We start from the raw sequence: 13020 nt of genomic DNA on the forward strand, positions 1-13020 counted from the left end.
GGTAATATTTCAAAAGAAAAATAATTATCTGTTCTAAGTTTAATATTTTACAGCATATTCAAAAGCAAAATGATGTCGATAAAAACATTTCAGGTAGTTCGAGAAGTGTGCCTGATTTAGTAAAAGCTAATTTTCAGACTGTTTGTATGCATTTCCTGAGAACATTTACTATGGTGGTGTTTATTTTTTTTACACCATATGAAAGTAGAGATTTCAATGAATAAAAGGCACCCCAAGTTTTTGAAAAAAGCTGATATTTTGACGGGTGACTTTTCGATTGAAAATTAGGTTGTTTTTTTGGTATTCATTCAAAATAAGGCGAAAAAATAAATATTTTCAATCAAATAAATTACAGTGTATTTGGGACATAATAAAGTAAGTTTCCACCAAATTTCGTAGAAAAAAAATAAATTTTGAAGTAGATAGAAATAAAAGACCAAAAACTTGGTTTTTTGAATTTTTCACCTAAATTTTTAGGTTATGTGAAAAAATTGTAAATACAAAAGTTGTAGAACTTTTAATTACCTACAACTTTGCCATTGAACTTTTTTCTATAGGACTTGTAGTTTTGTCGGAAATCGAGAGAAAACATTTTTTTCTCTTAAAAGCTCCCCCCTCCCGCTTCCCGAACTCGGATTGACCGTAATTTATTTTTCCTTACATTTTTATCATATTCCCCTCCTTTTCTAATGGGTTTCATCCGACTGCGATTTTTTTTTGTTTCAAAAATTATCTACTCTAGTCTATATGAAATGTTATGAATAATGATAATACTGAATGTACCTACACCACAGTATTACAATACCATAACGCAAATAATTAAAGTTACATTCGCTTCGGGGGTTCTCCGGGATATTATAAATAACTATATAATATATATATGTATCTACTTAACTAATCTTACTTATTGGCAATAATTTATGTATGTAATTACTAATTATATTTACCTAAATGTAAGGCTAAATGAATTAAAATACATTTATTTTACCACAGTATAAAAAAAGAAACGCTTCGGTAATCTAAAACAACATTGGGCATCGGCTTTTGCGTGGCAATATGTATGAAAATTAAAGGACTTCTTAATTAAAACATAAGTCAATGAGTGGCAGCTTAACGTGTCTCTACATCAATTTCAGTGCAGAAGAGCTGTGGGTTCAGATGCGACCAAGAGTGACGAGACTACAAATGTTTCATTTGAGAGATCTACAATATTAAAGCTTTAGCTGCGGAAAAAAGTGAAAGGCTGCAATGAATGTGTGTCACACGCACGGCACCCCGCCCCGGCTACCAGCGCAGGCGCCGCGGCCGCATGCGAGTGCGACCTCAAGGTTCGAGCGACACGTACTGATCATAATAATTATTTTAACATCGCAGTCGCGTCGTATCGCGGAGCCTTATCTGAGACACTGCTCACCTACATCTCGTATCGCTCAAATATTTTAATTTGTTTAAAAAATTATCAAGGTTCGAGATAGGAAAGATTTGCTAAATAATTGTTTGTGATAAGATTGTAGGCGCGCCATCTTCAGCCGAGATAGTTGTCTGTTGTTATTTGTGTTTTGGAATTATCTCCGCACCGCACGTTATCTTAGAGCACCGTTGCACTTACGACATATTTTATGTGAACTGTTTCGTAAAAAGTTCTTAGTGCTATACCTATTATATTCGAATGTCCTTACTAAAATCTATTGTAAAATAATATAACAAGCATCGACGGTACGGCCACGTGTACGGGTATAATTTTATGTTTACAAATCGGCCGCGGCTCATTAGTGATAATGAATAAAATTCCGCGCTATTTTCACAATTACGAGTTGCGGGGCGCGGGGCGGGAGGGCGGCGGGCGCGGCGGTGTGGGGGCGCGGGGCGCGGGTATGCTGACAATTACCAGCGACAATAAACCGACATCAATTATTGTTAGTATAGTATTGTATGTACGTACGTGATTGTACTAGTCTAGTGACAAGTCGTGCGAGCCACGCACACATTGGGCGCAGACGGCAGAGATGAGTTTGTTTACATATTCTGTTCTTTGCTCACGGCTCATTGTACATAGAAGAGTAGCGACCCACTCCTCATCTATGCGTGTGCGCATGCGATTATTCCGTCACTATTGCAGATATAAAAAAAAAAACTTTAAACTGATATCGAAAGTAATGAGTAAAATGACAATAAGTAATAACTTTCATAAAAATATAACGAGAAATATATAAAAATTTAACTTTAAACACTCCCATACATTTAGTATGAGATATGAATAACCCATACTAAATTTATGGGAGAAGTCTTTAGAGAAGGCCTTTGTCGAAACACAAACTCTTAGTAATTAATAATTATTGAAACCCATTGATAGAAAAGATGAAGATAGTAAGAGATTCTAAAGTTGTAGGTAACTATTGTAAAAGTATTTAACAGTAATAAAAGGCTTATTTTATTTTATTTATTTATTTTATGAATATCCCATGTACCTAGGTACCTACATTAATGAATATGAAAAATTTTACAGGAAAGTTTATTTAGAAACAATAAATAGAGCTCCTCTGCTCCTCATTGTGTAATACATACATACGTCACTTTGAAAATCAGATTCGAATACAAAATGTACAGGAAATACTTAAAATATGGGAGTATTTAATGTAACATTTTTGGATATTTCTCGTTTTATTTTTAAAAAGCTATTATTGCCATTTTACTCATTAGGTTAAGTAGGTACTTTCGATATCAATTAAAAAAAAAGAAAATCTGCTATAGTTACAGAATAATATTATGTGCTAACTGCTAACGATTACAACCGGTATATATGTCATCTAGCTAAAAAAAAAAAATAAAATAATAATTGCTGATTTTCGGCGGTATGGCGACCATTTGGAATCGTCCGAAAAGTATAGCATGGCGATTTTCGTACATGGCTGCAGGACGATGATTACCTGTGCACAAAGTACCTGGTACAAATGGTTGAATTGTTTTTAGGGTTCCGTAGCCAAAATGGCAAAAACGGAACCCTTATAGTTTCGTCATGTCCGTCTGTCCGTCTGTCCGTCTGTCCGTCTGTCACAGCCGATTTACTCGGAAACTATAAGTACTACAGTGATGAAATTTGATGGGAATATGTGTTGTATGAACCGCTACAAAAATATGACACTAAATAGTAAAAAAAAGAATTGGGGGTGGGGCCCCCCATACATGTAACTGAGGGATGAAATTTTTTTTTTCGATGTACATACCCGTGTGGGGTATCAATGGAAAGGTCTTTTAAAATGATATAAAGTTTTCTAAAAAACATTTTTCTTAAAGTGAACGGTTTTTGAGATATCAGCTCTCAAAGTCGTAAAAAGTATGTCCCCCCCCCTCTATTTTTATAACTACGGGGTATAAAATTCTAAAAAAAATAGAGGTGATGCATGCTAATTAACTCTTTCAACGATTTTTGGTTTGATCAAAGTATCTCTTATAGTTTTTGAGATAGGTTGATTTAACTGTAATTTATTATATTTGCTGCTACGGAACCCTTTGTGCGCGAGCCCGACTCGCACTTGGCCGGTTTTATTTTTTTATTAACGCATTCACATCGGTATGGCGGGCTGTACGTCACACCGGAAAAGTATAGCAGGACACTACCGCCTACTTCTTTTTTATGGGCTATCGGTAAATCCTAAAATTTTTGTGTTATGAATCGTTTGACTTATGTAATTTATCCGACGAGTTCGACTAACACCCACGCGACTAGTCCGCGGGCCGATACCAGCGTTCTGACTTCTGACCATCATTTTTCATTGCGTACTAAGACGCCTGTAGAAACGCCATCCTGATTCCTGTTACAAATGACCCGAAATTTTGTGTCAGTATCTCCCGGCCTATAGTATACATCTAATTTTACAGAGCTGTTACGTTTGATGTATTACGCGGGTCATAAAAGGTTTTACAGAAATTAAGACTAGTTCTATCTAGGGAACACTCGTTCTAACTGCAGAAAACGTGTTTTAAGTGAAACAGGTAAAGACAATAAACTAGGTACCTACATAAAGTTTATGACAATTCATAAATTCAGTAAAACAAAACAATCGACATTGAACGGAGTAGTCGATTGTTTGGTGCTTGAGTGAATAACTAGAGATTGATGTCCGAACTCCGATGACGCAGCTCGACGCCGCGGCCGTTCCACCGCTGCTTATTAAAATTTTTCCTCTTAGGTACGCCTGTTTTTCTTTACTGTGGCTAAGGCTTAGTAATATTTGCTGGGTCTTTGCCGAGAACGACATTAAAATAATAATAATATAGTAGGTACTAAAGGTACAACTTACAATGAAATTTAATAAAATTTTCAAATATTTTATAAAAATATAAATACCTCGCGCTCGATTCATTTAATGGCTTAAAAATACTTTTATAGTACCGCACCGATACCGTGATACCTGATTGACATGAACGTAGCTCTAGCTGCATCTGCATAACAATAAACAGCATAAAATACAATTATTTATCGGACACCTTTAAAATTGGTTTCAAATCCATAAATGTAATCAATTAACATTCGATAAGAGTGGCGAGAGAGGGTCCGTTGACGGTAGCAGTCCTGTCAACGGTGCGCGGTGTGCTTGATGCATGGTGGCGCGGCGGTGCGCTATGGTGCGTGTGGCGCTTAAGCTTGCGGCTGCGCGGCGGCCGCGGCGGGTCTCGCACTATAAATATGACAGGCCATGTCCGCTGAGGGATGATGCACAAGTATAAATACCCGGGAGCATCGCGCACACATGCGTACGATGCGTGCGCCCTGCTCCCTGTCGCGGAACATGCTCTTGCACGCGATACGGATGGCGTAGGTTCGATACGAGCCCCGACCGGTTGACAGTGGACACGATTGTGTTCCGAATTAATTATTTTTGACGTGACAACGTCTTATAATTCGATAGCCGTCTGCACGCACGAAAAAACATGACTCATGCGGCGTTACCTCGCTCTGAGGCGTTCCATGTAAGGCTTGAAGTGCAAGCGAGAGCGCGGAACGACATTGTCACGTTCAACTATCGTCAGTAAACCGACTTTGCAGACAACCAATTTTTTGAATACGTTTTATATGTTTATTAAGTAGCAATAGTAGCATAATAATAATCTCATCGGTCTTGTGGTTAAATCGATTTCAAAGCCGCAAATAGCGGTTTTAACAATTTTGCAACGTGACATTAAATCAGGGTCGTCGCGGATGCCAGAAAAAATTCTTGGCTATGAGTATTTTTGAGTGTTGAAATATAAATAATATTAGTTATGTAGATGAGTATACTTTGAAAATAGTATTAATTATTGATAGTATTAACTGTAATATTATCTACTGATAGAGCGATGATAGCGTTAAGTTACTAAACAAATTCAATAAGTAGATAGCTATAATAGGTATATAATATATATACTTAACGGTACATTTAGCATATGTTTAGCATAATAACAGTACCAGTACCAGTACCAGTATAGTGTACTGTAACACAATAGTGTTACAGTACAAATTAATATGTAGAACATTGATAGCTTAAAACCTCATTGTTTTCGTCATAAATTGTGGCAACTATTGAATCCGATACAAAATTGTCCGCACGGACAAATTGTTTCAAGAACATTTAATTATAATAATATTATCTATGGAGAAGTAAAAATATAATATCAGCAGAGACGTACAATTGAACGAATATCTACAAACGACTCCGAATGACGTGAAGGCCATCGGCATTTTGTTCATTGATAAATAATTATTTTAAGCTAACCGCAATTATTACTTGGGTAGGTACTTATTTTAAATTCCATTATTCTGTGATAGACCGTACCTATGACAAAAATAAATACGAGTCGTTTTCAAAATAATTGTACATTACTACAAAATGTTTGTCCCCCTAAAAAACCTTCGAAAAAAATATGGTTACGACTGAAATAAATCATTGTTAACGTTTTACAGACTAAACTTAAGCATACTGCATATCATTTCTGATAAAAAGCAATGAATTGCGATTCAAATTCTTACATAAATTTAATGTGAAAATAAAGTAACAAAAAAAGCTCCATACATTTTTTGATTGTCCCCTATGTGGACGACAATGAAAACCAATATTTTTATCAGAATTTTTGTATGAAACTTCCTATTTTTTTGTATCATAATTAAAAAGCAATGTTTGAAGTGTTATATCTGATAGATAAAACTATTTAAATTACCTTAAATAAACGAAGAATTACATATTATAAAAATGTCCCTATCAATCGTTACAATTTCGTGACACTGATTTATTGACATATTTAACCAACTTCTTGTATCACAAAGAAGAGGAATCTAACTCTAATCATTGGCAACACTGGTCATGTCACGAAAAGTAAGGTCACATTAACGCGCCGCCAGTTTGTTCGTCGTCCAGACATGGAAGAAGTCCAGTAGTGTGCTGTGCAAAAAATTTAGTTACAATTTCCTAACGACGTATTCTCAACAAAAGTAAGTACATTTTGAAGAATTCACCTACCGCAATTGTAATATACTTAAATTATGACAAGAGTAATAGATTGCACTTTCAATCTAATGGTAAATGTGATTATGTTTTGTGTAAAAGTATTTCTTAGGTTATTTTTTACATGTTACTGACGAACAATTTCTTGACATTTACTGACGTCAGTAAATTGTAGACGGTAAAGCTGTGGTCTCATGTGTAAAGTATGAAAATAAGATATTAAAATGTGTGTTAAATTAATGTAACGAATAATAATAAAGGAGAAAAACAATAAATCTCTCAAGATTATTTTTTTGTAACTACAGGCCATACTTTTTTAAACCATGATGTAGGGTTAGTAAAGTCGGGCTTAGGGACTTGACTTTTCCTGGGATCTGATAACTTTTTTATAGTGAAAGCGGATCAGTGAGTCTTGGCCTCCAATTTTACAAGTGGTTTCTGATGGGATAACGCTTGCCTTATTGCATTTAGTGTTGATCGCTTTTCCACCCACACGAGTGATGCTTACTTTTGTTTTTAATTTTATTCAAAATACATATATCCAACAGCTTTTTAGGGTTCCGTAGCCAAAATGGCAAAAACGGAACCCTTATAGTTTCGTCATGTCCGTCTGTCCGTCTGTCCGTCTGTCCGTCTGTCACAGCCGATTTACTCGGAAACTATAAGTACTACAGTGATGAAATTTGATGGGAATATGTGTTGTATGAACCGCTACAAAAATATGACACTAAATAGTAAAAAAAAGAATTGGGGGTGGGGCCCCCCATACATGTAACTGAGGGATGAAATTTTTTTTTTCGATGTACATACCCGTGTGGGGTATCAATGGAAAGGTCTTTTAAAATGATATAAAGTTTTCTAAAAAACATTTTTCTTAAAGTGAACGGTTTTTGAGATATCAGCTCTCAAAGTCGTAAAAAGTATGTCCCCCCCCCTCTATTTTTATAACTACGGGGTATAAAATTCTAAAAAAAATAGAGGTGATGCATGCTAATTAACTCTTTCAACGATTTTTGGTTTGATCAAAGTATCTCTTATAGTTTTTGAGATAGGTTGATTTAACTGTAATTTATTATATTTGCTGCTACGGAACCCTTTGTGCGCGAGCCCGACTCGCACTTGGCCGGTTTTTTTTAGTTTCAGAATGCCGCTAACCGGTGCCGAACGGCAAAAAAATACATTGAAAAACTAAAAAAGCAAAACCCTGAAAAATATGAAAAGAAAAGGAAAAAACACCTCGAGAAAGTGAAACAAAGACAAAGAAAAATATCAGATCTTAATGACAGTGAAAAAGAAGCTCGAAGACAAAAATGGAAAGAAGCTAATGATAGAAGAAAAGAAAAGGAAAAGCAAACAGAGAATTGACAACATTTCATTTTTTATAAGGCCATGAAAGAAAAAAACCGTTTCTTTATTTTGCTCTTGCGATTACAGAAAAAAAATTATTCCATTTTTTAATCGCATATTTTAAGAGAAATTAAATAAAAACAAAAAATGTGATGATGACGTCATACATACGGAGGAATAAAAATGCGCCTTAGCTTATTTTAAAAAAAGTTAAAAAAAAAACTATCACTGACATTATGGCATGTGTCAAATTTCATATTAATGTCATTATTGTGAATTATTCATGTAAACAAACTTTTAAATCGTGTTATTGTGTTTTGGTTTTCTAATTTAATCTCATTAACGTGATGTTTGTTTGATTGGATTTGGACCAATTCGTTTATATTATACAAATATATAGTGTTCATAATTTTCTTGAAATAAAAGACTTTGTTTACTTACTAAAAGTTGTATTTATTTAACACTTTCCAACGTTTTTGGGATAGCATATTTGTTTCCCAGAAATTTTCAGCACCCCTTAACAAATCCTGCATAAAGTCATCATCATCAGTACTTGTGAATAAGTTTCTTTTGTTTAAAATTTGGATCAGCAAATAACAAATAACAATATTTACAAAGCTTGACGAATCAAAGTGATAAATGTGCCAAAATGTCAACTGTCAAGATTTTTTTTTAATTTAAACTAGTTATGTGGCAAAGGAAAAAATGTATTCCTCCGTATGTATGACGTCATTTGGCGCTTACGACATTTTAGAATGAGATGATTTTAAAACTCAAAAAGTTGAATGAAAACTTCCATATTTAGAAAAAGCAAAAAATACGTGTATCATAATTTTTGATCTAGTTTTCATTAAAATAAAAAAATAAGTAGCTTAAAATTTTGAAATGTTGTCAATTATAAAAATTGATTGTTTGTTGATTATTTTGTAACTAAAAATATATATTTTTTTTAACTAGTGACTTCTTACTTTTTTATATGTAATACCTATTACCTTATTCTGAATACAGCCTTACTTTTACAACTTCCTGACATTTCCTAACGAAACAGTTTACTGACAATTTCGTGACGTACAAATATTTTGAAAATGACCCATACCTATTTTTTAATTTGATTATTGTAAATAGGGACCGCCCTACATCTTATACAGTAATTAAAACCAGCTTATAATAAAAGCATTAGGGTGTACCTATCTATACCTTTTAAATTTTAATCAATAATATGTATGCCTATTATTTCAGATAGTAATAATTATTTATGTCTCGAATCATTTAAAAAATATTTTGCATCGCACCGAATCTAAACATTCCAAGCGTCTGCGACCTGCGTAACTTTTGTTTGAGTGTTTACGCTCAGTCCGAGCGGCGAGCAGCGGCCGATTATGCGAAATTATGTCACAGTGTCAGTAGTAAACAATGGGGCGAGTGGCGCCATCTGTAGTCAGCTACGAGCGAGCTGCGAGCGGCCTTCGGGCGAGCTCGTCACGTGCGGTCCCGTGTTCTGCCTTACCGACCCCGCGCCGGCCCGCCAATGGCGCAGCGGCCTGCATTACCGACTTTCCGGCGCGCGCCAATCGTGGAGCACTATACTTCGCTCGTCGCGCGCACATGTGACCGAACTTAATTTTCTCCTTACCTTATAAATTAAATATCTACTTAAACTTCCTGGATCTCACTCTAATAGTATTGTTTTGTGTAACTGTTTTTATGTCAGCGGACATTCGTGTAATCGGTGTTAGAAGACGATGAGTCGGAACGGTGAGTGCGTATGGAAATATGCAGCTAAAAAAAATTGAAGTCCAACTTTAGCAACATGACTCTCCAACGCCATCTAAGTCGATTAAGGGAACTAGAAAGAAGAACAGCGATACGGTTTGTGAGATTGTAGTCGTAGTTCCATGTAGAGCTTGTAGATGGCGCTATGCTAAATTACCATCATGTTTATTGTCGTTTTATCTGAATTCATGTATTGGTTTAGTTGTTAAGCGTTGGTAATGTTAAGTGATAATAATCAGTGAGAAATTTTAATACTTACACATAACAATTTAATAAATTGCTTAGATATGCATTGTTTACTATATGCAGTAGGAAATATATAAATTAATAATATATTACATACATCCATACTAATATTATAAATGCGAAAGTAACTCTGTCTGTCTGTCTGTCTGTTACTCATCACGCCTAAACCACTGAACCAATTTTCATGAAATTTGGTATGGAGATATTTTGATACCCGAGAAAGGACATAGGCTACTTTTAATCCCGGTAAAATGACGTAATCTCGGAAATCCCACGGGAACGGGAACTATGCGGGTTTTTCTTTGACTGCGCGGGTGAAGCCGCGGGCGGAAACCTAGTAATAATATTATAAATGCGAAAGTAACTCTGTCTGTCTGTCTGTTACTCAATCACGCCTAAACTACTGAACCAATTTTCATGAAATTTGGTATTAGGAGATATTTTGATACCCGAGAAAGGACATAGGCTACTTTTTATTCCGGGAAAATGACACAACCCCGGAAGTCCCACATAGTCCGTTTTCTTATGGGCATGCTTGTATGGAAAGGTATACATTTTTGAGTAAAGCAATGAAATTTGGTTCGAATGTTGTACTCGTCCACCTAAGCCAAAATCGCCTGGTAGCCAGTGTCTACTCCCCGGCAGAAGGGAGGGAGGGGGGGTTATAGAACAGAGCGCCCGGCGCTCGGCAAAAAAATTCTGGCGGATTCATTTGGCCCTTTGAGTCGAGTTTGGTGTCGTTATCAGGTAACTAGATGATGCCCGATTCATTCCCCATACCAGTTTTTTAGGGTTCCCTAGCAAAATATGTCACAATCTTTAAAATAATAAACTTTTGGCAGTGGCAAAATCCAAACAAACCAGTATATTTTTATATTTTTGTATGAAACTTGGTTTATAAAAAAATACTGTCTGAAAGGCCATTTCATGCAGATTATAAAAACATTAACATGTAACATATATCTTACCATTTTCAATGTGAAATAAATTATAGAAAGTACAGGAACGTTCGTCAGCGCAGCGTAGGGGACGGCTAATAGACCCGAAAAATAAGCAATAACATAAAACAAAAACCAGTCCAGTGCGAGTCTGACTCGCACATCGAGTGTTTCGTACTTATTTGTCCTATACCATGTTATCTTGTCTGGTAGGACCTGGTTAACTGATACACACACACTTTCGTCTTTATAATATTAGTGTGATTTTTAATCATCTTTAAATTATAAATGAAGTCAGGTAACATTGTTAAAAATAAAGATATATAATAATAGAACGTTTTTGTATTAATAATAATGACAACCACCACCACAATTACATAATTCGGTACATTTGAGCTGGCGTATAAAACACTTCAATCTGGAATTGCAAGATTTCACGCACCGACATCTTATCAATTCAAAGCTTCTCTTTTCTTTTTATTTCAGATGGGCAAGGAATATTTTGATTTTTTTAGGTCCCTAAATATATACAGCCTGTAAAACTGCCCTTAAGGTGTGTTGTTTAAGGGCAGCTTCTGTGGGAGGCAAATTTTCGATTTGCCTGTCCGCTTTTGTTAAAAATTTGTTTGCGACCCTCATTTACTGTCACAGCGGGGTACAATGTGAAAAACAAACATGTACTTATAATAATTATAAAAAAAATATAAGTTCTGGATAAGAGTATCCTTAAAATATCGTGACCGTCCTTACCTATCATGCATTGTAATAACAAACTTTTCAACTTCACTGTCTGCATACCTATTTGCCACTGTAAAGTGCTTCAAATCCTCGTGTGACATTCGGATATGCCTTCCATACCTCAAATGCAGGTGTACCTATAGTTCTTTTAGACCTTCTAGCTTGGAATACATGATATTCTGTACTAGCCATATCTGTCGACTGTTCTTAACATTATTTTGGCTACTACTACTATATCGTGTGTTCCAAAGCTAGAAGGTCTAAAAGAACTATAGGTACACCTGCATTTAAGGTGTAGAAGGCATATCCGAATGTCACACGAGGATTTGAAGCACTTTACAGTGGCAAATATGCAGACAGTGAAATTGAAAAGTTTGTTATTACAATGCATGATAGGTAAGGACGGTCACGATATTTTAAGGATACTCTTATCCAGAACTTATATTTTTTCATAATTATTATAAGTACATGTTTGTTTTTCACATTGTACCCCGCTGTGACAGTAAATGAGGGTCGCAAAAAAAATTTTAACAAAAACGGACAGGCAAATCGAAAATTTGCCTCCCACAGAAGCTGCCCTTAAACAACACACTTTAAGGGCAGTTTTACAGGCTGTATATATTTAGGGACCTAAAAAAATCAAAATATTCCTTGCCCATCTGAAATAAAAAGAAAAGAGAAGCTTTGAATTGATAAGATGTCGGTGAGTGCAATCTTGCAATTCCAGATTGAAGTTTCCAATACGCCAGCTCAAATGTACCGAATTATGTAATGGTGGAGGTGGTTGTCATTATTATTAATAGAAAAACGTTCTATTATTATATATCTTTATTTTTAACAATGTTTATGACTTCATTTATAATTTAAAGATGATTAAAAATCACACTAATATTATAAAGACGAAAGTGTGTGTGTGTATTAGTTAACCAGGTCCTACCAGACAAGATAACATGGTATAGGACAAATAAGTACGAAACACTCGATGTGCGAGTCAGACTCGCACTGGACTGGTTTTTGTTTTATGTTATTGCTTATTTTTCGGGTCTATTAGCCGTCCCCTACGCTGCGCTGACGAACGTTCCTGTACTTTCTATAATTTATTTCACATTGAAAATGGTAAGATATATGTTACATGTTAATGTTTTTATAATCTGCATGAAATGGCCTTTCAGACAGTATTTTTTTATAAACCAAGTTTCATACAAAAATATAAAAATATACTGGTTTGTTTGGATTTTGCCACTGCCAAAAGTTTATTATTTTAAAGATTGTGACATATTTTGCTACGGAACCCTAAAAAACTGGTAAGGGGAATGAATTGGGCATCATCTAGTTACCTGATAACGACACCAAACTCGACTCAAAGGGCCAAATGAATCCGCCAGAATTTTTTTTCCGAGCGCCGGGCGCTCTGTTCTATGACCCCCCCTCCCTCCCTTCTGCCGGGGAGTAGACACTGGCTACCAGGCGATTTGGGCTTAGGTGGACGATTACAACAT

General features: G+C 35.4%; 2 protein-coding genes across 5 annotated transcripts in view; one reads left to right on the forward strand and one right to left on the reverse strand.

Moving 5' to 3' along the window:
• Positions 1-13020, forward strand: part of Pdp1 (PAR bZIP family member Pdp1) — a 147412-nt gene that overhangs the window by 87037 nt on the left and 47355 nt on the right. The window contains exon 1 of one of the 4 annotated variants that reach the window (XM_089695562.1): positions 9554-9581. The exons of the other annotated variants lie outside the window; for them this stretch is intronic. Within the exon in view, the coding sequence (XP_089551688.1) occupies positions 9569-9581 (13 nt within the window). The 5' untranslated portion in view covers positions 9554-9568. Of the gene's footprint in view, positions 1-9553; positions 9582-13020 lie in introns of those variants that run through there. 4 annotated transcript variants of the gene reach the window in all.
• The window catches only part of LOC149491566 (proton-coupled amino acid transporter-like protein acs), a 176738-nt gene that overhangs the window by 48190 nt on the left and 115528 nt on the right, over positions 1-13020 (reverse strand). The gene's annotated exons all lie outside the window — the stretch shown is intronic.

The sequence above is a fragment of the Colias philodice genome, chromosome 1 (assembly GCF_061535455.1).
Source record: "Colias philodice isolate Cphi_HAF_F1 chromosome 1, ilColPhil1 Martin Lab GWU primary, whole genome shotgun sequence".
NCBI classification, from domain to species: Eukaryota; Metazoa; Arthropoda; class Insecta; order Lepidoptera; family Pieridae; genus Colias; species Colias philodice.